The 26,742-nt window shown below is 45.5% G+C and overlaps 1 protein-coding gene across 4 annotated transcripts in view; it reads right to left on the bottom strand.

Moving 5' to 3' along the window:
- The window catches only part of CLCN1 (chloride voltage-gated channel 1), a 30,550-nt gene extending 8,243 nt beyond the window's left edge, over window positions 1-22,307 (bottom strand). Inside the window, exons 1-16 of one of the 4 annotated variants that reach the window (XM_023639870.2) lie at window positions 22,033-22,307; window positions 19,146-19,308; window positions 18,659-18,790; window positions 17,952-18,080; window positions 17,579-17,712; window positions 16,090-16,167; window positions 14,933-15,011; window positions 10,064-10,189; window positions 9,660-9,744; window positions 9,337-9,438; window positions 8,954-9,038; window positions 8,558-8,707; window positions 3,719-3,788; window positions 3,425-3,535; window positions 1,556-1,769; window positions 1,176-1,309 (exon numbers count right to left, since the gene is read on the bottom strand). In XM_023639870.2, coding sequence (XP_023495638.1) covers window positions 1,176-1,309; window positions 1,556-1,769; window positions 3,425-3,535; window positions 3,719-3,788; window positions 8,558-8,707; window positions 8,954-9,038; window positions 9,337-9,438; window positions 9,660-9,744; window positions 10,064-10,189; window positions 14,933-15,011; window positions 16,090-16,167; window positions 17,579-17,712; window positions 17,952-18,080; window positions 18,659-18,710 — 1,549 coding nt within the window. In that variant the 5' untranslated portion in view covers window positions 18,711-18,790; window positions 19,146-19,308; window positions 22,033-22,307. Of the gene's footprint in view, window positions 1-1,175; window positions 1,310-1,555; window positions 1,770-3,424; window positions 3,536-3,718; window positions 3,789-8,557; window positions 8,708-8,953; window positions 9,039-9,336; window positions 9,439-9,659; window positions 9,745-10,063; window positions 10,190-14,932; window positions 15,012-15,579; window positions 15,659-16,089; window positions 16,168-17,578; window positions 17,713-17,951; window positions 18,081-18,179; window positions 18,791-19,145; window positions 19,309-22,032 lie in introns of all 4 variants that reach the window. The other 3 variants (XM_023639871.2, XM_070265123.1, XM_001915636.5) reach the window with 3 other exon arrangements.
- Window positions 22,308-26,742: the final 4,435 nt, after the last annotated feature.

Here is a 26,742-nt window from a genome sequence, read left to right as displayed (position 1 = left end):
TGGGCAAGTATTCATATTTATTTAATATCTAGTAAATACCTATAAGGAGGCAGTCTGAGGGAGATAGAAGTTATAGTCTCTACCCTCAAGGAATATCCAATTTAGTGAGGAAGATAAGACATGGATATATATAAACCACAATAAGAAATAATGCAAAGCAGGATTAAGTGCCAAAGGTGGGTAGACAGATAGTGAAGGAAGTGAAATGCGAAGTCAATGCTTACTAAAACCATTCACTCCTTCATAAAACTGTCCATCTCCTCCTTAAGTTGGGCATTAAAGAACAGGTAGGATCTTGCTGCGTAGCAGAGAAAACCACGTACAGCATTATAAGATTTACAGCTGAGTCTCATTATTCGCGAATTCCCTATTTTCGAATCCACCTATTGGCTAAAATATGTTTGTAACCCAAAATCAATAGTACTTGCGGTGCTTTCACTGTCATTCACAGACATGCGCAGAGCAGCAAAAAATTTGAGTGGCCCCATGCACGCATTCTCAACTGAGGTTGAACAAGACAATGATCTGCCTTCTTGTTTCACCTCTGATATCGTAAACAAGTGTTCTTTTCATGGTCCATTTAATGTCATGTTTTTTGAATTTTTGTGTTTTGTGTTGGTGATTTTGCTGTTAAAATTGCCCCCAAGCAAAAAGGCTGTGACGTGTCTTATGGAGAAAATACGTGTACTAGATAAGATCGGTTCAGGTGTGAGTTATAGTGCTGTTGGCCATGAGTTCACTGTTAGTGAATCAAAAATATATATTAAATAAGGTGTCTTTAATGAGAAACACAAATAAAACAAGGTTATGCAATGATTAGTTGAAGAAAATATTGTGACCAGAGGAACCTAACTGTTTTTCCCCTAGGAGCAACAGTTCAGTACAGTATCCTTAATTCAGTGTTTGTGGCAACTTTATAGAACATAACTATGACGAATAATTAGGATTGACTGTGTTTCTTTAGTTGGATTTTAACTGTCTTCTTGTGCTTGTATTATAGGTGTATTTTCCCTTCCTCAAGGATGATCCCGTTCCCTAAGGAGCACAGGCTGGGGCTCCTGTAGCAGACTGGATACCCCCTAGAGATGAACCCACACCACAGTGCCTCCTCCACCTCTATGGAACTCTTGTTCAGGTCACTAGGTCAGGAGTCTGCTTCCTTCCTTCTCACTGACCTTTTGAATCAACCAGTGGTAAAGTCTTGACTGTGGTGGTCTGGAGCAGAGTTTTCAACTCCCCATATGTGCAAGAAGCTGAAACGAACTTCACATCACGTACCATGATGTCCTCAACAAAGATTGTAAATTTGCTATGGAGGAAGAAAGCATGATGGGTTAGCCCCATCATATATGCCTGTCCCTTTGCTGTCCCTTCCCTTCCTCCCATGAGGTTTGCCATGCATTTGATCACTCCAAGTATTTATTAAGTACATAGGAATATAAAAGTAAATAAAAAGCAGTTGCTTCCAAACATTGACCCTAACCTCAATCTCAATCTCAGAACTTCCAACCTCCACCCCATCAAGTTTCAACTAATCCCAGCTGGTGCCCCTGACCTGAGCTGGTTCCAACCAAGGTCAGGCAAGTAGGGTAGCTTCTTGACCTGGATGATGCTGTCATAGAGGGAGGGCTGCAAGCTCTGAGCCACCATATTGGCCAAGATAACAGCCACCATCATGGGTAGGATGTGAGCAATCTGACCAGTTAATTCGAAGCAAATCACAGCGGTGGAGACTGTGTGGGACACTGCGCCAGTCAGCGCTGCTGCTCCTAGAATGAAACACAGGAATGTACTGGTGGGTTAGGCCTACCATTCTTGGCATGGAGGGCACGTGGGGATGTGACAGGAGTGACATTGAATGGGGAGTCATGATCCTGGTTAGTGCCAACACTCCTGAGATAACCATTCATCAAAAGTAGGGGCTAGAATCCTGAACTGTTAGAAAATCATTTTGATCTCATCTATGACCTTTGGTTAAGTCACAAAATCTTTGTGTGTGCCAAAATTTTCATTTATAAAACAAAGATAGTGATGTCCTATCTATTCCTTGCTTTTGAAAGTTTGGATCATTCTTAACTGAGCATTTGGAAATCCAGTTATGGCATTTTACTTTGGACCTTAGGTTTTGATGCCAATAATTTATGAGTGAATGGTGTGAAAACCCAAAAATAATGCTGTGTTCTTGGAGCAATGAGACCTGCATCAGATCCTGAATCTACTATTTCTCAACTTTTTGAGTTGAACTTAATTCTTTTGGAATCCCATGCTCTCATCTGTAAGGTGAAAGGGGTCATTAAATGAGTTCTAAGGCCCTTGCAGATCTAAAACATTATGATTATATAAGCTCTTTGAAGATAGACTGTATCTTACTTGTTTTTGGTTATGTTTTCCCATCAGCCAAAGTAGTCCCTTGTCCATTAACTATACTTCATATTTAAATATGGGAGAGATATTCTATGAGAAAAGATGCTGGGAAGGCGTACAGGAAAATTGAAGAAGAAAAGGTCACAAAAGGGAAGTGTGGGGAGGGATGGTTCTACTGGATGGTGCACACAATATACCTCAGGACATAAACTATCACAGGCGATATGTATATCTCCATCAGGGAGGATGAAGGGATACCCAAGAGGCATGAAGATGGAGAATATGAGCAGACTCCTACTAAAGAAAGAACCTCTTCTAAAGGACTATGATGGGGGAGTAAGGTCACCATATGTGCTATGAGGCTGGTTAGTGCTTCTATATCCAAGGAAGCACGGCCTTAGATGTTATGGATTTTGGTGAAGAAGGGAGGAGGGGAAGAGGCATAATAATTCTGGGGATTATGTTGGTCACTGTGTTAGACACAGTTTTTAGTCAGATGGGAAAATAGATTTAAGGCAAAAAAGATTATCATAGACTTTCAGAAAGTGAGAGCTGTAAGATATCTCAGAAGTCATTTTAGAATGGCTCAGAAAGGCAGCTAACTTGCTCCATGGTCATCCAGGTGACAAGTGGCAGGGATGAGTCCAGAGCCCATGTTTCTTAGCTCTTAGTCATGTGCTCTTAAGGCTCATCAATATTAGCACACCTGAAGGTTGGGAGTATTCAAGCCAGTCACCTGCAGTGTTGTTTCCATGATTCTTTGAAAGGAAAGAAAAAGCCCTTAACAAACATCCAGACACAATCCTAGGTGTTTTCATCCTTATTATCTCACTTAATTCCCATAATCCTTTTACTACATGAAGAAATTAAGGCTCAAAGAAGTTCATAAGAGCTAACGAGAGTCAGAGCCCAGGGTTGATCATTTGAATAAAAGTTGAATTAAATAACATTAAATTAAAACCATACTGTGTAGGCTGGAATGAAGATGTCATGGGAGAGTCTGACTGTGGAGATTTGAGGTGCTCAATATTTGGTTACAGGAGCATAGAATGTGTCTCACCAATTACTGCATAGCCCCCAGGTAGGATCTTGTAGATGATGCCATCAAACAAGATGCCATCAGGGAATAGCATGGCCATGATCTCTCCTACCAGCCTTCCAAATGCAGCTCCTAGAGGAAAAAAAGAAGGAATTGAGAGATCCAAGTTCTTTATCCTCCATATTTTCAAAGCCAATCTCTCCTTGGGTACTAAGACCAAATACAAGTCCCCAGCATCCCCAGCCCTTCCCTTATTTTCCCAGTACCCTAGATTGCAGCTGTCAGTAAGATCCCAGGCTTCCCATAAGAACTTACCTAGCACAAACACAGGCATGAAGCCTCCGCAGGGTATGGGCATAGTGGTGGCCACGATGGACATCCAGAACTGGGGTAAAAAGAGGTATCAGGACACCTACTCAACACACACACACACACACACACACACACACGCTCAACCTCCTTCCCACTGTTCTCGTCCTTCTTGCTTCAAGAGTCCCAGAAATCCTGGGCTAGTTAATCCTTCTGCAAGCCATATTGTCTGTCACCCTTCCTCCAGATCCAAAAACCATGGAGCTCTCAAGCTAAGAGATCACCAAAGACAACACTACAAGAAAGCTCCTCCAAAACCCTCTTACTTGGAGTCACTCTATTTGCCCTTAGGCAATCCAGAACAAGGAGAGGAGCCTAGAGGATCCCTATGTCACTGCCCCAAAAGGGCCCTAGACCACTGTACCCTCTTCACCCAAAGAGTTCACCTCAGCAGAGCAGCCTGAAACTCTTGAAGCTGGAGGATACCTTTCCCTGGTCAAACTATGCTTCTGAAAAAGAGCCCTTGTTCTCCGTGGCAGCCATCTTAAAGCCTTAGTGACTTACTGTGACTAATTTAGCTTCAATATGGTCATTTACAAAGCCACTGTATGGCGAGCCTCACAAGGGAACCCAGAGTGAAGACTGTCCTGTCTGAACCATTTCATTTGACATCAAATCACCTTAAACGAAGGACTGAAAAATCAGATCTGTCCTGGTCATATTGCAAGGGCAAACTGAGAATGCCAGATAAGTCAGCCAATGAATAGAAAGGATCTCCAAGGCCAACTTTATCAGGCAGTATACCTACAGAAATTGGGACAATTTTAGGCAAAAGCAGTATGTATATTCTGTGACAAAGAATGCAGAAGAGGGGCCGGCCCCGTGGCCCAGTGGTTAAGTTTGCACCCTCTGCTTCAGCGGCTCAGTGTTTGGCTGGTTCGGATCCTGGGCGCGGACATGGCACTGCTTGTCAGACCATGCCGAGGCAGCGTCCCACATGCCACAACTAGAAGGACCCACAACTAAAAATACACAACTATGTACCGGGGGGCTTTGGGGAGAAGGAAAAATAAAATCTTTTAAAAAAAAAAGAATGCAGAAGAATTAAGAAATAGAATGGAAAAAGGAGTAGTGGTTGAACTTTTGAAATGTCTGTAAAAGAAACAAAAATAGAAGACATAATATATAAATTAAGTAACATATTTACACATCACTTCCAAAATAAGTAAGCCAATCCTAGAAAAGGATCTCAAATTAATTTGGTGAAGGATGGCAGCAGCTAAAGTTCAGAACAAATTGCCAGGATCACAATATGTGCAATTAAAAAACTGTAACAATTGCATCATAAACTAATCAGAAATAAATTTCTTAATTTCCTGAGCCTTTGAGCTAGGGCTGACCTCAAGAGGCAGTGGCAGGGGCTGTGAGAAGGCTTCATGCCACAAGAACACATACTTCTGCATGTCAGAATATGACCGTTTAAACTGGTTGAGAACCACAAAGCTAAATGTACCAATGAAAAGAATATAGACTGAGAATTCCTTGAATGTATAACAAGAGTGTATCTTGTTATTTCTGCCTTCTCTCTGCACCAGCACAATGCCCAGTAAATGTAGGCAGGATGTAGGAAGGAAGGAAGGAAAGAAGAGAGCTTGGTCAAATAGTATTCATGCAAAGCAGAAAAAGCTTCTCAGAGCTAATATTTGCTAAAACACCTAACAGTAATGCTCACGGGGGACTCGTATAAACTGCAGATGACCAGATATAGGAGGCTACCACACCAGACTGTCTGGAGACAGAGTTCTAGGCTCTTGTACTTTGAGCTTCTTAAGTGATTCTGACATACAACAGTTTGAGACCTCTTGAACTATTCTGTACCATCTCTTTGGAATAAGTACACGAAAGCCATAAGGGATTTTGTAGGCTCAGGTTAATCTGAAAGCTCTGGTAATACAGATAATAGGTGACCTTAGGTCTGATTTCAGAGGATGAACTTTAGATTATTCTCTAAGATACATGGAAGAACAGATCACGATCAGAGGGCATTCAAGTTATCCAGTCCTATAGCACAAAGAATGACACATGAGATTAGGAAATTTTTTTTTTTTTTCCTGAGGAAGATTCACCCTGAGCTAACATCTGTTGCCAATCTTCCTCAATTTTGTATGTGAGATGCCACCACAGCATGGCTACTGACAGATGACTGGTGTAGGTCCACGCCTGGGAACTCAACCTGGGCCGCCGAAGTGGAGCGCCCTGAACTTAACCACCTGGCTCCCAGGGCTGGTCCTAGCAAACTTTTTGAGCTGTTAGCACACGAAAGGAAAGATCCAGAAGTAATGTAAGTGATGTGGGACACAAATAACTCCAAGATTTTAAACACCCAACTCTAGAAAACTGGGAAACTAGGGACCCATTATCACAGATTCCATTTTTGTTAGACTCTTTACCAGAAAGAGCGATATGAAGATGAGGGAAAAAGAATTCTACAGACCCTCAGGCTGTGCGGAGAACTCATTGATAGTAGGTAATGACAGACCTACTAAAAGGGAAACTGAGAAGTTGGGATTATATTCACACTCATTGTAAAAGCTCCTGACTTACAACATGATGATATTTTCCATGTCTTAAGATTGAGGAAGAAGGAAGTTCCCTTTATGAATATTATAAAAAAGCTGAACTGAGAATCTTATTTGCCTGTACTGAAACTTCCAGAAGACCACATATGCTAAATTCCAAGACAGACTGTGGAAAAATAGTTGTAGTCACTTTTATATTTTGATTTGGTTATGTGGCCTATTGCCCACACTTTGGAAATAATAAGGGTATGCTTATGTGTCCAGCGATAGGAGAGCAAAAATGCTGGAAGCAGCAATAACTAAGTAATACCATGGATTTATAGCAGTGAATGGTTGTATGTTTATAAATTTATAGGCCTGCTGCAAACTCCTGGGCTTGAACTATAGCCCAGGAAGTGGGTGAGTTCCTTTTCCTGATTTGCTTACGATGTAAACATTATCAAAGATGTAATTCAGCAAGAAATTAATAACAGTGACAAGCAGCTGAGTCCTTCTATATAACCCAGGCAGGCTTCTCAGAATAAACTTTAATCTGTGAAGTGGAACCCAGATATATACTTGAGAAGCCAGGGAGGTGAGGTGAGGTATGGGGGAAATGTTGAAAAATATACAGTGTTTTGTTTCTCCAAAAATTTTCAAAAGCTTGATATGTTAAAGCATATATGAGCTCAAAATTACCATATAGCTCAGCCTAGAGGAATATCAGAAAAACACAGTTATTATCACTGAAGAATAAATTCTGAGATGCCATCAGAACTTGGGCTCGGTTACTACAGATGGGTTTGTACACTCAACAACCAGTTACAAGCAGTTGGGATTTATGAATCAGAGAAGATCAACTCTATAATGAAAGTTCAAACAATCAAATCTCTAACAAGACAACGACAACTTCCTTATGATAAAAATATCAAATATTTTGAAGGAAGAAATAAAAAAGGATCTAATTAACAAAGTGAGTGTGCAAAATACGGAAGCTATAGACCCACTGAAGCCACCTGGAGTGGAATGGGAAAGAACATACAGATATACAACTTCCAGAAACCCACAGCAAATCTCGAGAATATAACTTACAGGGTTGGAACCTGGTGTGTCAAACACCTGGTATCTCTAATCCTAAGATCATTGACAAGTACATTAAATGAGTAGCAAAAAACAAAGAAGGAAATTTCACAATAATTTTTTTCAACATAAGCATACAATTAGCCAAAGATCAGCAATCAAGTATATTATATATTTGATGCATAGTAAGTGCATAATAACATTTCCTGAATAAATGAATAAATGAACCCACTTCAGCTATTACAAAATAAATATAACTTAGTGACTCATATCCTGGGGAAATACAGATTCTTACAAAGTATCATGAATAAGTTAATAGTAAGATATTCAGAAGCGTGAAAGTTCAGTGTGGACAGACTTTTAAATGAAAGCCCTAATATTCAGAGGAAAATGTTGGACTATTCAGGTGAGGCATACTATTAGTGATAAGGCAATCATCAAAAAAGAAAAAAAAAGCAATCAGTAACTGTAATAGATGTCATAACCAGGGGTGGAAGTTAAAATATCTTTGTACAAGGCAGTAATTGAGAAGTCTATAAATACACGATTCTTGACAGGCGGATATGAAAAAGAACTGACGTAAGAAAGATCAGCTTTTGTTTCCTAATTGCAGTTAGAAAAAAGTGGTTTGCGAATGGCAAAATCCTCCCAGCCTCACCACCTAAACGGAGAATAATAACATTTATAAAAATTACTTATAGTCGCTAATAAAATTGATTTAAATATTTTATCTCTTTTGCAAGTCTAGAAAAGAGATTACCCACTAGGCTGGAAAAGAAATGGATATGCAAATCATCTAAAAATGGATAATCAGATACATGGAGAAGGAAGTACCTAATTATCTAATATATGGGGGGATTTGGTTAATTTCTCGGAGGTTTTTACGCAGTTATCTATATTGATAAACTCTATCTTATTCCTGTTTACTTGGCTGCTATGATGTCTCAATAATTTAGCAAGTGGAACCATTAGATGGGATATAATAATTACGGCAACATCACTAAGTCGACATGAATGGAACAATTAGCCTAGATATTGGTTCATTTCTATAGAGGAGCAACTTATCTAGGCTGTGGTCTCCAAGCTATTTCTTTTTAGGTTGGATGAAGATTAGATAAAGTTACACCCTTTCCTACCCTAGGCAAACCCTGAGTTCCTGGGTTGAAAATAGATAGACGCTTAGGGGTCAAGAGTGTAGAGTAGGTACCTTCATGACAAAGAAGAGGAAGATGATGATGACAACGTTGACCCGTGGGTGGATCCACACAGCTGACTGGCCCAGGCTTTCAGGGTCACCTACATGTTTTACCCACGTATTGTTGTCAAACAGGGTACTGATGGCTTCACGAGGCATCAACTGTGAGAAGAGGAAGCGAAAGGCGGCAGTTCTCCAGGGATGTTCAGTACTTCCTTTTTATAGAGAACTGATTCCCCATCTCATTTTTCAAGGGTCCCTTTTGCTCTTTTCTGAGAGAGATTCTACCCTTGGGCAAGAGTACACTTGTTCAGAAGCCTGAAGGACAACTGTGCTGTTTCCTCTTTTCCATGTGGCCCAGTCCTGGCTCAGTGACCTGACCCACCCTCTGACTCCCTTGGAGCTGACCTCTCCAGCCATGAATTGACCCATTCCTGGTGGAAAGGTGAATGAGGCGATGACAAAGGTAACGATTCCAGGATACAGCAGGAGGCTGAAAAAGAAAAGAATTAATCCTCCCCCTAAGTTAGCCAAACCCCAGTGGACACCACACTGAACTCCTGCAAACTTAAGTTTCCTGTAGTCTCAGTTCTTCAAATACAGAGCATTCTGTCCACCAAAAAGCAATCTTTGAAGGGGAAACCACACTGCTCACCTCCTACATATAGTATCAGGGCTTCTATATTTTATCACAGGCTACCTAAAGGCATTCAATGCCTTCCACAAAGATTAAAAGGGAGGAACTCTTGAAAAAAGTGAATGGGTAGGGCAAAGGAAGGTCGGTGACTCACTGCTTTGCAAGAAACTGGCTGAGGGCCTTGTGCTTTCGGACACCGAGCATGACTTGGCGATGCACATACACAAATGCAGCTCCCAGGAACCCACAGCAAATCCTGAGGGTACAAGTTATAAAGAAATGAAATCCTCATCCCTTGGATCTAGCCACTGAGGGAAACAAATACCAGGCATCTACTCTCCCTCTCTACCCACCTCCCCACAACAGTTTACACTTTGTCTAGGCCCGCCACACCTTCTGCCCAGCTTGGGTCCCTTCCAAGCCAAAGCCACACCCCAGCCCCAGCTCACCGCTCCCAGAGCAGGTGACCCTACTGACCCGATGATGGCAAAGGCTGGAAGTTCCTGCAGGTCAAAGGGGAAATCCATTCGGAAATTGGTTCTGAAGAGAGCAGTGATGGTGACTATAGGATGGAAAGGTCAAAGATCATGGTGGGAGCATCACAGAGACCCACAGAGAGGGAACCAGAAGTCATCAGTTTTAAGGATTAATTCCTTCCTTGCTCCAACCCCAATGTCTCCTATTTAATTTCCTTTTTCTAAGCACAACCATTACTCGTCTGCTCCACGACCTTATTTTTATCCTATACCCTTGGGCCTTGGTTCCACTTCCCAAATAATGCCATCCATTCCTTTTCTGCACTGCCCCACAGAGCTTCCCTCCATGCCCCATTATCAGCCTCCCTATTTCACACTGCCTCCAGCCCAAGGCTCCCCTGTTACCAGCATCCTTGTTCCACACCGCTAGCACGCGGAAAACAAAGGCACTGAATGTGGCTGCAAAGAAGCCTCGCCAGTAGTTCCGCACGGCAAAGTAGGTGGAGGTGACCTCGATGCTAAATAGCACTCCTATGGGGACATGGAAGACAGGTCAGGTGCAGACAGAGTGAAAGGCTCTCTCCCACACTCCCACCCTGCGGACCTCTTCCTGAAACTTGAATCGTGAGGGGAAGCAGTAGTGGGAAGCAAAGATCTCTTGGAGTCTCAAGCTCTAAACGATATACCTGCTCACGCTGGGATGCGGTTCAACAAGATACAGAGAGGATGGGAAACGAGGGACCTCAACCCACAGAACGTCAGGATCAGGCAGTTCTGCCCTCTCCACCCACTCCCCCTTAGAAAACAGGGTTGGGCAGGATTCACATCTATCGGATATGAACAGGTATTTAAAGGTCATTGAAAAATTTCTGCAGAAAAGTTCTGAGAGAGAAAGCTTCCAGAGCAGGTGCTCAACAGAGCTGCCAAGCAGAGCCCAGGATTTACAGGGACCCTCCTTAACACCCCTCCAATCTTCCCTCCCTTCTCCCATGCACCGTGTACCCTAGGGCAACTTGATGAGGAAGAAATAAGCAAAAGGAACAGGAAAGGACTTTGGATTTGTAAGGTGAAAGAGTAAAAAAAGAGCTGACACTACTCAATATTCCAAGAAAAGAAAATAGAGGATTCATCCAAACTTTTAAAAAATTGCTATTAAAAATGTCACTTAAAAGGACCAAAGCAAGGGGAAAACCAAGAGACTGGAAGAAGTTAAAGACAATTATTCTTCAGAAAGGCAGGTGAGGTCGAAGGAAAGCTAATTAATTGTCCCAAGGAGCACTGTTTCTGAGAGTAGATGCTGGAGCAGAAAATGAGGAGGCAGACATCCAGAAAAACAGCAAGGGTTGGTGGGGATGCTAATGAGGGCACAGAAGAGAGTTGAGATTAGACGAAAAAATCTTTGAACATATTTAGAGCAAGGGAGTGGACTTTGATTAGATGCAAAGTAAAAAATTGATGACAAGATTACCCAAACCTAGCTAAGCTAAAGAGAATGGGAAACCAGGGAAATACAGCCCATAATTAGATGAATGGAGAAGGGGTGCGGCCCCAAGAAAGACCAGGAACTAGTAAAGTTCGTCTTCTCCTTGCTCTGCACAGCGAACGGCTGCTGGCCTGGCGAAGAACTCCCACCTGCTTCCCTCTTCAGGTGGCAAATACTAAGCATTTTCTCTTCCCTATTCTATATTCAAAATCACATCTCTTGAATCCCTTGGGACTCCCACCCTCTCTTCCACAGGTGACAGGCAATAGTTACACTAAGTCATTTGAGTCAAGGGGAGGGTGACCTCCAGGTTACTCCCTAATGGAGTAGCTGTAGCATTTTGGCAGAGGATTCCTAGTGGTCAGCTCAAGTGTCACCATTCCTGGGAAGCCATCCCCAATCCCCCTCCTCAGGTAGAAACAGTACCTCCCTCACCTTGTTCTCTCAGAATTTGGGACTATCAGAGCACTTAGCACTTTCAGCTGTAGTTATTAGTTTACATCTGAGCTCCCCCTAGGATTGAAAATTCCTTGGAACCCAACACCTAATACAGTGCCTGGTACATGATCAGCGCCCAATGCCTGTTCTAAGGATGAACAGGAGAGGAGAGGGAAGGGAAGAAAGAGAACAGAAGAGAATAGAATGGGTGGAATTTCAGAAAACGGAACGAGGGAATGGGGAATCTGGGGCAGACAGAGCTTTACCAACCACCCCTTCGCCCCTGCTCCTCAAATCACATCAGGTAAGGAAGCTGCCTCCTTGCCTAAAAGGAGGATTTGACACAGTGGGGAATCAGGTAGAGCAAGTCTCTCTCCTTTTCTTTACCAGTAACAAGACCAAAGTTGGCTTTGATTTGTTAGGGTGTAAACTATCCAACTTATGAATATTTCACAACCATTTTTTGAAATCCTAGGCTAGATTTTCTTTCCCACGATGTGGTTCTGAGACACTTTCCCTAACAGTCTGTCACTGTATACTCAGGAAGGAGAACTAATTTTAATATTAGCCTGAGCCAAACAGAAAGTGTGCTGCTAAAAGGAAACAAAGCATTAAGAACACAAACAGCTTTTGGAAACCCTCTTTTCTCTCAGATTCTGTAATGTTCCTCTCCTGTCATTCCTGAACGTTCTCATCTTCTCCTCAGGCCCCTGCCCCACCCAGGTCCCTGACCTTGGTCTCCTACTCTAGCCACTCACAGACACACTTTCTCTCTCCATTTCATTCACGCCCATGGCTTCAACTGGCTTCAACTACCACTACAAGCTACTGGTTAGCAAAGCTATGTTCTCAACTCAGTTCCTGAACTTCAGACTCACCAGCCTAGCTGCATATCACTTGGATGTGCCACAGGAACCCCAAACTCAACATATTCAAAGTGAAATGTATCTACTCCCCTAGACTTGTTTCACTTCCTGTATTCCCTATCTTGCTTACTAGCATCATTATCCACCCAATTTTCCTTGTTATAAACTTGGGAGTTGACCTAGATTCCTTCTTTTCTCTTATCCTTCACATCCTCATATAAAATCAGCCATTAGCTTGCATCAATTTTACTTTCTATTGCTCATATGTATCATCCTCTTTTCTATCTCTCCTGCCTCTGCCTAGTTCGGTCTCTCATCATCTAGCAGCAGGCCTATGACAATAGTCTTCTTGTGAATCTTGGATTAATCTGTTAATCCACGGGCCAGATCTATCCTGCAGACATCTGCCAAAGCTGGCCACGTCATTCCTTTGCTCAAAATTCTTCCAGAGCTCCCCTTCACCCACGACAGCATTTCCCGAAGTTAGGCCTATAGGAATGTGTGTGCAAAATGAATTCTGTGGGAAAGGCTGCATTTGAGCCACATTTTGGATATTCACAATGCATGTCAGCATATCAAACATTCTGACAACTTTTCCAGTTTAAAAAACTATCTGTTCAGCACAACATTTTCCAACTTATTTGAGCTGGAACCCTTTTTACCTTACATCTAGTAATGCCATGAAGAACAGTACTCTGTAAAACACATTTGGGCAAATTCTAGCCTAGAGAATCAAATCTACATTCTTGTACATGGCCTACGAGGTCCTTCATGATTCAGCCCCCATTTACCTGTCCAGACTCACTTCCTATCATTCCTTCCCCTGGATCCTCCAGCAGTTCTGATCTGCTGTAATTATAATCCCACAGCATGGAGGGCACATCACAGAAGCAAAAAGATGTTTGTCATTTTAGTAGAATGTTGAAGGAAACTTCTTTTATTGATGTAGGGAAATAAGAGCTGACTATCTAGTGAATAAGTTATCTTAATACTTATTTTTTCTTCCAGAATTATTCTATGTTCATTAAAACATCAAGTAATGCTACCTATCAGGACATTTATTATTTGCCACTTAATACAGACATCCTGAAAATGGCATCTTAACTTTTCCAGGGTTAATGTTTTCTTGTGTCAAGAGCCATGTTTTATTTGTAACTTGCCTATGGTCTTTCCCATACTCTACACAGGACCAAGAAAGAACCTTCCTCATTCATCCCAGAAATTCCAGCTTTATGCTGGAAATGCAGATTCTCTTCGCTTTAGACGGATCTAGCTGATTAAAAACAAAAGCAAAAAAATTCTACCTGCTGAAAAATATTCTTCAGACCTTCTGGATTTGTAAGGTGAAAGAGTAAATAAAGGCGAAAGTGGGTATAAATGTAAGTGTGAACATTTAATGTGTGCAGAAGTTGAAACACACTACCCTTCTCTGATGAGGACTAATGACTTTAATGACAAGAGCTGACAGCAGAAGTGCACACAGGCTGCGAGCTGACACGTCTGCTCATCTGATCTCCACATGCTGAGGCATTGGCACAGCGTTGGTACAAGGAGCATGATACCTTTTCATGAACTCTAAACGCTCATCCATGTATCATTCCTGAGTCAGGCCATCTTAGCTACCTGAAGACTCCTCTACGAAAGAACTGATTACACTTTCATAATTGAAAAGATACATCTAACAGCTGGTGCATTTAAGAAGCATATGTTTTTTCTGAAATTTTGTTTCTCTAATTGTCAACTTGGTGTCCTTTTTATCACCGTGAATGATCCATACAGCCCCTGCTCTGTTAACCCCCTTTACTCGTCAACTAATATCAATGAGTGAATAAACAGATGCAATTGCTTTCCCTGACCATGCCCATTTGTTAGTCACCCAGGACAAGGAAAATAATTGGAAAGGTCACTCTATGCCTTACATGTGTAGAAAGAGCCAAACTCAACTTTAAATTGCTGTCCAGGAACAATGATCCTTTCACTTCCACCAGTGGTCCTTGTTTAAAACTGACCACTAATCTGAATAAGGTCCACCCAAACCCCCGTGTCCTTAATACCATACAACAAAATGTAGGTTTTCCCTTGGAGAAAAAAGTGCAGAGTCCCATGTTAGAAGATACAAGTGGAAGGCAAAAAAAACCAACAACACAAAAAGATTTTAACATAAGTAGGGGAACTATAGAGGCTGCCTCAGTTTTCATTCCTGGCTCTATACTTGATAACAGAATGACCTTGCTCAGGTCACTTGTCCTCTCTGTCACCAGTTTCCTTCTCTCTCTCCTCTACCATATCAGTCTCATACAGTTTTTGGTGGGAATGAATGTAAAGTGCTTAGAACATTGCCTACACATAGTAAATGCTCACTAAACTTTAGTTATTCTCGTAATGCTCATTTTAACTGGTAATGCTTGCATTTGGGGATGCTGACAAAAACTGTTTTGGGAACAAGATCAGGCAAGTGGATTAATGTAGGAGGGGGGAATCACTTGCCTCCAAGTGGTGTCCCAAAACAACAGCCAACTCCTACAGCACAGCCCACCGTCAGCATATCAGTGTAATAGTACGGCTGCTACTAGGGGAGAGACAGACAAGGACAGAGGCGGGAGGGGTGGGGAAGGGGGCAGAGAGAGGAAAGGAGGACAAGCAAGGGTAGGAAGTAAGGCAGGAGAGGCTTAAGTCCCTGGGAATCATAGTGGTCCCGTCTCCCCCAGCGATTCCCAGGCCAAGAGAAACTCAGTGAGTTTGGCAAACAGGAAGTGACCTTATAGCGCAAGTGCAAACATAGAAAACGAAATAAAAGTTAGGCAAATATATGGAAGGCAGGTAAGCCAGTAAATGGTCACCAGAGAGGGGCTGGAGATGGGGATAATCAGGGCAAGAGAGACAGGAAACGACTTTAGACAAATGGTACCAATAAAGCCTGCGTCAAACAGCCGCCAGCCTCGAAAGAACACACAGCCCTTTCGTAGAACAGTGTGGGTGCCTGGAGACGGCTGCGATCCAGGGTCACTCCCTGAATGCTCACCCACCAGCTTCTTCAGCGAGCATCCCTCTCCACCCCAAAGCTGTGGCGGCCACCCAAACTCCCCTTCCAAGTCATGCTCAGGCAACCGGGGTAGGGAGGAAGTGGGACTTGCCTCCGATAGGGGCCGCAAAGCAGCATCCCACGCCCACTGCGCAGGCCGACACCAGGAGATCAAGCCGCCCAGGCACTGTCTGCAACAGAGAAGCACGCGCAACGAGGAGGGCGGGGGTGGGGCAGGGGGCAGTGCTTACGTAAGAGAGATGGGGGGCGGGGGCGGGGGAGGGGTAGGAGGAGCAGGAACGACAAAAGGACAGGGGTAGCACAAGAAGGCAATGTGGAGGGGAACTGAGACAAGGGGCATATGGAAGAGCCGGGGCAGCGCAGGAGCGGACCATGGTGGGTGCACAGACCAGGAAGGGCAGTGTGTCCTGGGACGGCACAGGCTAAACAGCGGCATCGTGTGGCTAGGCTAGGCGGGTGGTAGGGGTATGTGTGTGGAGGATGAGGGAGCGTGGAGCAGCGCAATGCCCCATTTCAGCATCACGGCCAGCCCCGAGCAAAGGCAGCCCTCCGACACCCTGGACACACACAGCCCTACCTCATTTTACTTTCTCAACCTTACCTCATATACCCCACAGAACACCGACATAAACTTGCTGAGGACGGCAGCGCAAATGCTGGCGATGTGGACAAAAGGGCCCTGCGAGAGAGAAAGAGGGCGAGGGGTCAGGAGTAGGGGGCCCACATGGGAGGCTTTGAGGCATTCGATGGAGGAACATTGATTGCTCCAGGCACTGTACTAGGTACCAGGAGTACAGAAGTGAGTGAGAGAGAGGTTCTGCCCTTAGGAAACTTCATCCCAGGGAGGAAGAGGTGATGCACCAGCATATTATCACTTCAGAAGATGCTAAGGGCTGTGAAGAGAGTGAGGGAGGGTAAGGGGAGAGAGAGAGTCAGGACAGACGAGGGTGGGGTGGGGGTGTGTCTAGGAAAGGTGCTCAGTGAAGGTCACAACTGTGTGGTGCCTTGAATGAAGTGAGGGAGTGAGCCATGTGGGTGTCAGGAGGAAGAATTTTCCAGGTTGAGGGAACAGCAAGTGCTGGAGCCCTGAGAGGGGGACAAGCTTGCGTGGTTGAGGGACAGGAAGAAGGCCTTGTCACCCAAAGTGACAGTGAATGAGGGGCAGCCTGGGAGGACAGAAGACTGGACAGAGAGGAGCCAGATCACCACAGGCCTTCTAGACCCCAGTGAGAAACTTGGATTTCACTTTAAGAAGAATGGAAAGCCATTAGAAGCTCTTGTCCAGAGGTCAGACATTACTGATTCCATTTTGAAAAGATGCCTCTGGCTGCTGTGTGGAGTATGGACTGCAGCAACTGTAGCGGGGCAAGAATGGGCATGAGTATAGCCTTGAACAGAGCACAGCTTCTTTCTAGGTCTCAGTTCTCCCATATTAAAACAAGGGAATTGGGCCAGCCCCGGTGGCCTAGTGGTTAAGTTCGGCACACTCCACTTGGGCAGCCTGGGTTTGATTTCCGGGTGCGGACATACATCTCTTGTCTGTCAGTGGCCATGCTTTGACGGTGGCTCACATACAAAAAGAGCAAGAGTGGCAGTGGCTATTAGCTCAGGGCAAATCTTCCTTGGCAAAAAAAAAACACCCAAAAAACAAAAAACAAGGGAATTGGTCGAAGGTAGGGTCCTCAGCTGGGGGAGAATTTGCCCTCCAGGGGACATTTGGCAATGTCTGGTGACACTCTGGTTGTCACAACTGGGGGTGCTACCAGCAGCTAAGTGGTAGAGGCCAGGGATGCTGCTAATCATCCTACAGTACACAGGATGGTCCCCCGTTACTAAGAATTATTCAGCCCAAAATGTCAGCAGTGGCCAGGTTGGGAGACTCTGCACTAAGGCACTCCCAGCTCTGATGTTTTTGTCATTCTGCCTCAGGATGAGGACCTTCCCAGGTATTTCCCCTCCTTAATGCCCCTTGGCCCTGGCTCTGTCCCTGTGCCTGTGGTCCACGTCTGCTCCTAGAGCTCCCTCTAGACTCGGTGCTGCCCTCTGCTGGACGGCCTGTCTAGCTCACACCTCAGTAACGGTGCACCTACCTCCTTCCCCACAGGAATGCCACTGCCCAGCCCCGCAGTCAGGGCAACAACCTTGGCTACGAAGGCCTTGAGGGTGAGGTATTCCTTCAGGACAACCCCACGAAGAATTGTCTTCATTTCAGGGATTCCAGAGCCTAAAGGGGTTAAAAAATGATTATGTGCAAGTTCAAGTTAGAGGTTCAAAGGGAGATGAACATCCAGACAGTGGACATGAAGATGGGGGCATGAAGAGGGCTGTGGTCAGAGGACCATGACAAGGCAGGTGGAAGAGGTGTCAGGGCTGCTGAGGGAGGATGTGGGGTGGAAAGGTCTTCAGGCCAATGAGATCATGCTGATGACAGGACATGGGTAGGATACATGGGGAAGTTCTCACCAACAGCCTGGGGGGAGATGAGGTGGCAAAAGAGGGCGCTGAAGAGGATGAGAATAAGTGGGAAGGTGACCCAGGCCAGGAACTGGAGAGGCAGGCTGGGCTGCATCTGGTAGTAGGTCCACTTGTAGGCTGCAGAGACACGCACCTGAGCTCAATTCCAGTGTGGATGGAATCTCGCCACCGCCCCCACGCCCATAGCACAGGACAGCGTGCAAGGAGTGTGCTCACTGTTTCACCTCACAAGATGCCACTATTCGCATTTGACACGTGGGGAACCTGAGTTGCGGGAGGTGACACGCCCCGTTCAAGTTCCCATCACTTGTAGGAGGTAGAGACGGTGGCAGTGCTGCAAACCACAATCGAGTGCTGGCGCTGCGGGTGGGGCGTCAAAGGCTGTGGGGTCACCAACCACCCCGGTTTGCCCAGAACCGGGGCTCCTGGGACTCAGGATGTACATTGCCAAAACTGGTAAAGTCTTGGGAGAACTGGGATGAATTGGTCACCCTATTAGAGGTCACCCACACCATGGCTGGAAGAAAGTGGGAAAAGTAGGAGAAGTGGATCTGGTCTTGTCCTGGACCAGATTCACACCTGACCTCTGTGCAACATCCCCCTCCCCAAACACACCTGGCTTAGCCTGCGGAGAAACTCCAGAAACAGCCGCAGCATGGGGAGAGGCTGAGGGTAAAGGGCCAGGTTAAACCTACCCTGAAGACTTTTGGCACTGACGTAATCCATGCTCCAGCTAACCAGAGCCATAAGTAGTCCCAGAAGCACCAAAAAGATCCAGTCTTCCCCTAATTTTCTTCTCACCACGAGTTCCAGGCGGTGGATACAATCTAGGAAGAGAATAGGGTGGAAAGAAGCAGCCAGCTGGGCACTACTCTGGGGAAATGACTCGGGACTGCGGGGAGGTGCTGGCCCTTAGGGCCTTGTCTACATGTCTCATTCACTGAGTTTCTCTTCACCTCTCTGTCCTTCCAAATTCCAACTCCCCACTGGATACCCGATTCCTTTCTAAAACTCTTGTTTCTGGGTGCTGGGTGGGAGGGATCTAGGGAACAAGGCAACGTGAGAAGATGAGGGGAGAGATGCCTTTCCTCAGTACTTGGAGGAGAGCTTAGGTGTGCATGTGGAGAGGGAGGGCAGGATATATGCAAGGGGACATCTAGGTTAGTCTTCTAATCCCTGTACCTCCTTCTAGTCCAGATTCCTTTATTCCTCAGGCCCCATCACCTTGACATTTGGAAGAGTGATCCTCATCCTTGCTGTCCATGGTAGCACTGGAGTCTGTCTTCTTGGGCATCCCCATGTCCTGCTTCTTGTCTGAGAATTGCTCTTTGTGATGGCCATAAATCTGGGCAGAGGGAGAATAGGAAATGTCTGTCCTGTTGAAGATCAAAAGGAATAGACCCACAGAAAAAACAAACAGGTTTTTAAAATCCTGGAGGTTGAGGGCCTCATGGAGAGTCACTTTGCGGTCATCCCTGCCCTCCACTGCCTGTTCTCTATCTGCTCTTCATCCCTGTCTGTCCATCCTCATCCTCTCTATATCTGTACTCATCTTGGTCAATGACAACCTTCATCAAGGACGCCAAGTTCTATTCTGAAGTAGAGATACGAGAACTGTGCTAAGACTGGGCATCTGTGTCAATTAGATGTTTTATGTGTCACTCTGCTTATCGTATCTCAGCTTCTCTTATTTCCCCAGACCCTCTGCACTGACTTCCCTCCTAGGAATCCTGACGTGGACAGGGTGAGGACAGACCAGCAGGTGACTCTTGGTTGCACTGTGCCTTGGGTGTGTCTAGCCTTAACTTGAGGCGGCTCGGATGCTCTGCGAAGCTTAGAGAAAGCCCATCCACCTCACCTCCCTGTGCTTGTATGCATACAGGAACCAGTCCTGATAAGGCAAGTCAATCTACTTCTTCCCAGAGCAAGATAATTAGATGCTCACCTAAAGGAGAAGAGGGTGGAACAGCGCCCTCAGATCCAGTAGTCCTCTACTCTCATCCTGACTTAGAGCATGTGTGTTTGTGGGGTGAGGGGGTAGTGCAAGGTCTCTAACTGCTTTTAGCCTACCCACCCCCACTGCACTGACTCTGTCCTCTGGGGCCAGGGTCAGGCCAGGCCACGTTGCTGGTTCTGGGAGAGCCTGGGTAGAAGAGATCTAATTTCACAATACGAGCAGCAGAGTTTATGCCTGAGTCCGGGACAAGCACACACTAATACCCTGCTCACACTGTTTCATCTTCTGGGATGAGATTAGTGATGAAGGGGGGCAGTGTTTCCCTCCACACCCTACCTGGGACCCAGAGAGAAGACACTACCAATGGAGGTCAGTGCACGTCCACAGGTTATCTCAGCTCCCTTGGGTCTAGACTGATGGACCCAAGGAAGGGGCAGGGGTGCTTCATACCAAACCTGTGCTGGGAAACACTAAAAAAGCCAAATCTGTGTTGGCTGTTGGCTGGCTGGATCAGGGCTTACCGCCACACCAGAGCAGGGCTAAGGGAGAGGAGGGAGACGTCAAAACTCACGTCCAAAAGGGATGCTTTGTCTAGGATTTGTTAACAAAAACACCAGTGTGTGTAGGGGTGAGGCCAGGAATGGGAAGGATAGATGAGACGATGTCAACAAATTATTGACAATTGTTGAAGCTAGCTAAGGGGTACTTGGGGATTCATTATACTATTCTCTTTATTTTTGTGTAAGTTTGAAATTTTCCATTGAAAAAAATTAAACACAGAAAAACTTATATTGAAGCTCTTCTTTGCTTTCAAGGCCCCCTGGAAACCAGCCCAATCCTACTTCCCAAATTAATTTGCCATTCCTTTCCAACATGAAACGTCACACTAGTTTGCCTGCCTTCCTCACTGTCACTAGAAAGTACCACCACTGAGCTTTTACTCAAGCTGTCCTCCCATCTAGATGTGAACATTTGTGTGGGTGAGAGTGTGCACAGGGCCACAAGGAGGGGTCTTTCTGTCCAATCCCACACAGGGCTCCAAGGCCAGGCCCTACCTTCTCGAGAAAGCTCCCTCTGACTCGAGCCCCCCCTAACTTTTGTGTCCCCACTCACCAAATGATTGCCCAAGGCTGCCTTTAGCAACCAGCCCCAGGGACTGATCAGGACTGAGACATGGATCCTCTTGACCCCCAGTGCTGAGACCACGGGCACAGCGCCCCCCTCAGGTTCCCAGCTCTGCACAGATCCCCTAAACTAAAGGAAGCGCAAGCTCCCCCTCCCCCTCAGTTAGCTAAAATACTTTTCAATTCTGGTTTCCTACTTCTCCTGACAGGTTCCATCCTGTCGCACTCTGTGTGCCCTCATCATCATGCACTCACTCATCACAACCTTTGTCTGTGACAGTCTCCCAACCTTTCCTTTAGTTGTGTCCACCCCATTCCCCGCTCCTATATCCCCACTCCTGGAGGATAATTATCCCTGGACACCCCGAGTCAGTTTGCAAGCCCCTCTCGCTAGGCTCATATGTCCGTGCCTTTCCAGGTGGCTACCACTTATCAGGTTCTCACTGGAGAAATCTTCCCACCTGAACGTTTGATTGGATTTTTTCTGCTCATTTTGATGGTAGTATACCTTTGATCACTGATATGCAATTCAGTCTCTTTTCTCCACTTATCCCAACTCTCCTGCCTTCTGCACAAGTGTTTATTTGTGTGTGTTCTGCGGAGGGGAGGGGAGGGAGAAATCTGGTTGGTGCCTGCATGTGGGTGAGGGTATAAGACTCAGCTCGCACACGCAGAGGTGTGGGCTCCCACGCCAGCCACTCCTTGTGGGTTATGTAAGCACGAGCTTCTCATGCATGTGCGGCTCCGCTGGTCCCCATAGGATTCTGTTAGTAAAGGTTATATAAAAGTACAAGTGTCGTCTCTCCAAGTGCACACTCAGCTGAGACCAGCCCCTTGAAGGACTTTCATATTTTGAACACATTATCATGTACTTTTTTAAGTTAGAAAAGATAACACTGCTCCCTTTTTTTGCCTAATTCCTCCTTTACCCCAATCCATCACACCTCTGTCTCCTCAAATTCACCGCCCCCTCCCCTTAGGACTTTACCTGTGTGGGGTGGGCGTTAGGATGGTGGCCTGCATCCCTCCAGAGCCTGTGCTGAAGGCCCCCATTCTCAGAGGGCAGTCCGTAGCTGGTGCAGTGTTCAAAGGGCATATACTGGTACTGGGGGGCACTACCCCACCAGCTTTGTTCGCCCCTACGCCTCTGGGACTCAGATGGCTCCATGCTCCCTCCCCTGGCCAGGCCTTGGCCTGCTTGCCCCAGTCCTCCCCACAATACAGCTCCTTAAGCCTGTCCTCTCGCCTGTCCCCAAGGCGTCTGGGGCAGCATGCCCACCCCCAGCTATTTATAGCCATCTCTCCGTCACATGACCCCCCCACTGCCACATCTGATCTGCCTGGGGTCGAAGCAGGTGTGAGAGCAGTGCGGGGGAGGGGTTGGATGAGAACCTGAGGAACAGCCCCACAGGGAACTCCCTCAGCAGGGCCAGCAGCACTGCCCCCCTCCTTAGTTACCAGGAGGTTTCCAGCCTCAAGCCACTGGTTCCTCTATAAATATTGCCCGGACCAGGATGGAAAACTGCTTAGCATGCTCTCAAACCTGTGTGCTCCTGGAGAGAGCGGAATCTGCACCCTCTGTGTCCCGCCTCTTTTCAAATCAGTCTGTGGAAAGGTGAGGGGCGGGGTGCTAGACGGAGGGGTTTGAAGGCCTGCAAGCACTGGAGAGTAACCCACCTGGGAGAGTAGCCGGCGCCTCTCTGCCATCTTTCCCTGTGGGGTTGTTCCCAGCTCTGTATCTTCCCGAGGCACAGTCCTCATCAGTCAGACCAGCTCTCCCACCCCATCCAAGTTTCAGTTTTCTCCTCCAGCTCTGCCTTTTCTGTCTGCCACAGGCTGCTAATAATGCCTTGTGCCATCCCCTGACCCCACCCTTATCACTCACTGGGTGTGGGGTGCTTGTGGGAAGCAGGGGTGATAGCCTTGGGTTCTAGCATTTCTCCCACTTCCCAGGTGATATGTCAGCCACGCTAGCAACCTGGATTTACAGCGAGGGACTGCACTTCCATTTAGACTGTCGAGCACCCATCTTAGGTCCATCGGGGCCAGTCAGATAACAGGGGAGAAGGGGAAGTGGGCCAGGGGCATGGGGAGGTGGAGGGGAAAGGGAGTGAGTGTGATGATGATGAGCCTGACAACATGACAGATGACAGGGAAGTACTCTGCTATCCTTCCCTTTTCAGGCCAATAAATAATTTTTGGCCAAGGCCAAACTACCCTATCTTGCATCACTTTTACTTATTTATCTATTAATTTACCAATTTTCCTAGGACATTCCTTCTCCTATGAACTCCTCTCTGTAGAAGAAAAGTTATAAACAGGAGGTAATGTGTAGATTAGGATCCATCACCAAGCAGGGTCTGTTGCAGGGACAGTCTGAGTTCAGGGATACAGGGTAGGGACACCAAATATCTAGTCTAAAATTAATTTTGCTCTAGGCTAAATGGAATTGTCCAAAGCAGGTGGGAAGATGGATACTAATGAAGGCACTTTTCTAACAATCCTGCATGCCCAAAGGCCTATAATCCACTCACAAGGATCACAAACCTGTGATGATGACTCGAGGAACTGAAGGCTCTGTGATATCTGCCTTCTCCACAGGCAGAAAATAGGAAAGAGATCTAAGGGTTGGGTGTGGGATGAAAGGCATGCTTTTGTAAATAAAGAAAATAGAGTGCCAAAATGAAATTATATTCTTTGGGGGGCTTCAGAAATAGAAAAGCCTATCAAGTGCTGGTCGAGCTTGGCTCTCCTGAAGGTAGCCAGTTTCTGTGGGGACTTGATAACCCCAAGAAACAGGTATCTAATGCAATTTCTGTTTCTTCACTATTCCTGAGAAAGTCTGGTCCTGGTTATGGACTCTGAGACTTGAAGGCAGGGATCAGCATGACTGCGAAAACCCTCACACTTGACCAAGCCAAGTCGAAGCACCAGCTGCAATTCTAAAAACCAGATTCTGAAATTAGGAGGGTCAAGAAAATCTGCAGCTGCTGGTGCTGGAGGGCAAGGATTTGAGAGTAATTCTCCCATGTTTGAGATTAGAAATAGTTAAAATCTCATAGGTTTTCATCCTGCAAGAGAACAAGAAAATAAAATTAAATTATGCCCAGCCCCTCACCGCAACACTCCACGGGTACAGTGCTTAGGTTCTCATTTGCAAGGTCAAAGCTGAATTTCTAGGAGGTTCTGTGAAAAGCTCCTAAATTTGGAAACAAATTCATAAGCACCCATGTATTCTATAAAATATGCATACTGCGTAAGATATTTATTCTTCTGGGGTTTTAAATAGATTTTCTTGAGGTCCATGATACTAAAAGGTTAACAGGCTTAAGGAATTGCAATTTGAAGAAAGGTTGGCAAAAATGACCATGGTGTGTGTTGGGGTACTGGTTTCCCTGGTCATCCAAAAGTTCACTTTATGCCACTTCTCTTTTATGAAAGATCTACATTATCTGTTTTTGCTAAGTGAAAGAAATCCGAAGAGGATTTTCACTTTTACGAAAAAGGCAAAAAACAAAAATAGCTTTCACGGGGCCACCTGGTGGCACAGCAGTTAAGTGTGCACATTCTGCTTCAGTGGCCCGGGGTTCACCGGTTCAGATCCCGGGTGTGGACATGGCACTGCCTGGCAAGCCATGCTGTGGTAGGCGTCCCAGGTATAAAGCAGAGGAAGATGGGCACAGATGTTAGCTCAGGGCCAGTCTTCGTCAGCAAAAAGAGGAGGATTGGCAGCAGATGTTAGCTCAGGGCTAATCTTCCTCAAAAAAAAAAAAAAAAAAAGCATTCATTGTGTTTTGCAGCGACCAAACAGTCAAACACGCTGTCGTATTTCAAGGTTTCACATCAGCCACAGCAGACAATGAACCTCAACATCCAGGCAGGCAGACATAGGTGTAGCTGTTAGTGACCTGCCTGCCCTCACGGATTCAGTCAATGAGATGTTAATAGGTGGCTCTCTTCCTCTCTCTCCTACACCCATCTCCTGGACCTCCCGCCACCTCAGCCTCTGATGATTCAGCCTAACCCCACCATCATCACCACTACCACCTCTCAGCTTTCCAGTGTGCCCAGGCCCCCCCATTCTGGTACATGAAACTACATTACTGTACATACATTATTTCTACTTTATATAAGCTGTGTATTTCTCACAGTATTCCTGCTTTAAAGTGTTTTTTTAGGTTTTATGTGGTATTTGGCATGATTTGGTAGGTTATTTTTTGGATCCAGGGAACGCTCAAAAAATTTCCCCATATAAATAAATGGTAATTGCTTCTTTGCTTTATGCCATTTCAGCTTACAAAAGGCTTCATAGGAACGCTCTGCTTTCAGATATTGGGGGAAACCTGTGTAGGTGGATGAGAGGAGCCAGCCCCTTGGCATCCCCAAATCAATTTTGAAGTATGAACTTTCTCTCTGTTACACATTTGTTTTCAGACTCCCACCTCTTGAAGTCTGGCCTCCCCAACCTGCTGGACAATACACCACTATACTCTTTAAGGAGGTCCTCAGTCACCACCGTCCCTCACACATCCAACCTAGCTTGGAACCACGAGCACCCACCTTTCTGAAATTTCACTTACGTAACCGCAACTTCCTCCTGAAAATGCTTTCTCTTTGTACACGTACTCACTGGTAGTCATTTCTCTTCACTCCTTATTGGACCTTGCCTTCCAGATCCTTTACAAATCCTTGGTCCCGTCCTATGCCCTGCATGTGAGGCCTTCCTGATAGCGCTGGACAGGTCTCTTTCTCCCTCTTCTGGTTTTTCAGATATGATACATTTTTTCCCTACTCTCTACCCAACCAGGCTATGAAGGAATAAAGTCTTTGGTTTCAGGCTCATTTTCCCAGCTCAGTGGGAAGCATCTATAGCCCATAAAAGTGAGGAAGGAGATCTCATGATAGGAAGAGTCACAGAAGCAATATTGTTAGTTAAGAGTGCACACTTGGGTTGGCCCCGTGGTGTAGTGGTTAAGTTTGCGCGCTCTGCTTCAGTGGACCAGGGTTCACGGATTCAGATCCCGGGTGCAGACGCCCACTTCATCAAGCCATACTGTGGTGGCATCCCACATAAAATAGAGGAAGACTGGCAAAGATGTTAGTTCAGGGCCAATCTTCCTCACCAAAAGAAAAAAGAGTGTACACTCAAGCCGACAGATTTCGGTTCACATCCTGGCCTGTTTCTTCAGAAAGGCAGTAATCTAGAGGGTTATACAGATATAAGGATGCATGCAAAAAAGTTACATAGTGTTTGCTTCATAGTAGGCACTGAATGTTAACTTGTATTACTAAACTGAAGCTCCTTCTGTAAGATAGTTCACAATCGCTAAGTATCTGTAATGTGTTAACACAGCATGATTCACCATGCATTATCACGTCATCTCATAGGTACCTTTTAAGGTAGAAACAACTTTCCTTATTTTCAGATGAGGGAGACTGATGTTCAGTAGGGTTAGGTTCCTTAGCCCATGTATCTTAAAAGGCTGAGCCCGCATTCAAAATCTATTTAATTCCAGAGGCCATGCCCTTAAAGCTACACTTCTTCCTTTTTTGTATAATTCAAGTCTCCAAGCCTCATTTTCCTTTTCTGATAAAAATGAAAAAATGACTACCTTGTTGGCCTGCGGGGAGGACGTACTGTAGAGCCCAAGCATAGTATCTGTGACACACAAGCACTCAGTCGACTATTAATGTCTTC

The sequence above is a fragment of the Equus caballus genome, chromosome 4 (assembly GCF_041296265.1).
Source record: "Equus caballus isolate H_3958 breed thoroughbred chromosome 4, TB-T2T, whole genome shotgun sequence".
Taxonomy (NCBI): domain Eukaryota; kingdom Metazoa; phylum Chordata; class Mammalia; order Perissodactyla; family Equidae; genus Equus; species Equus caballus.
This window is presented reverse-complemented; position numbering and strand designations above follow the sequence as displayed.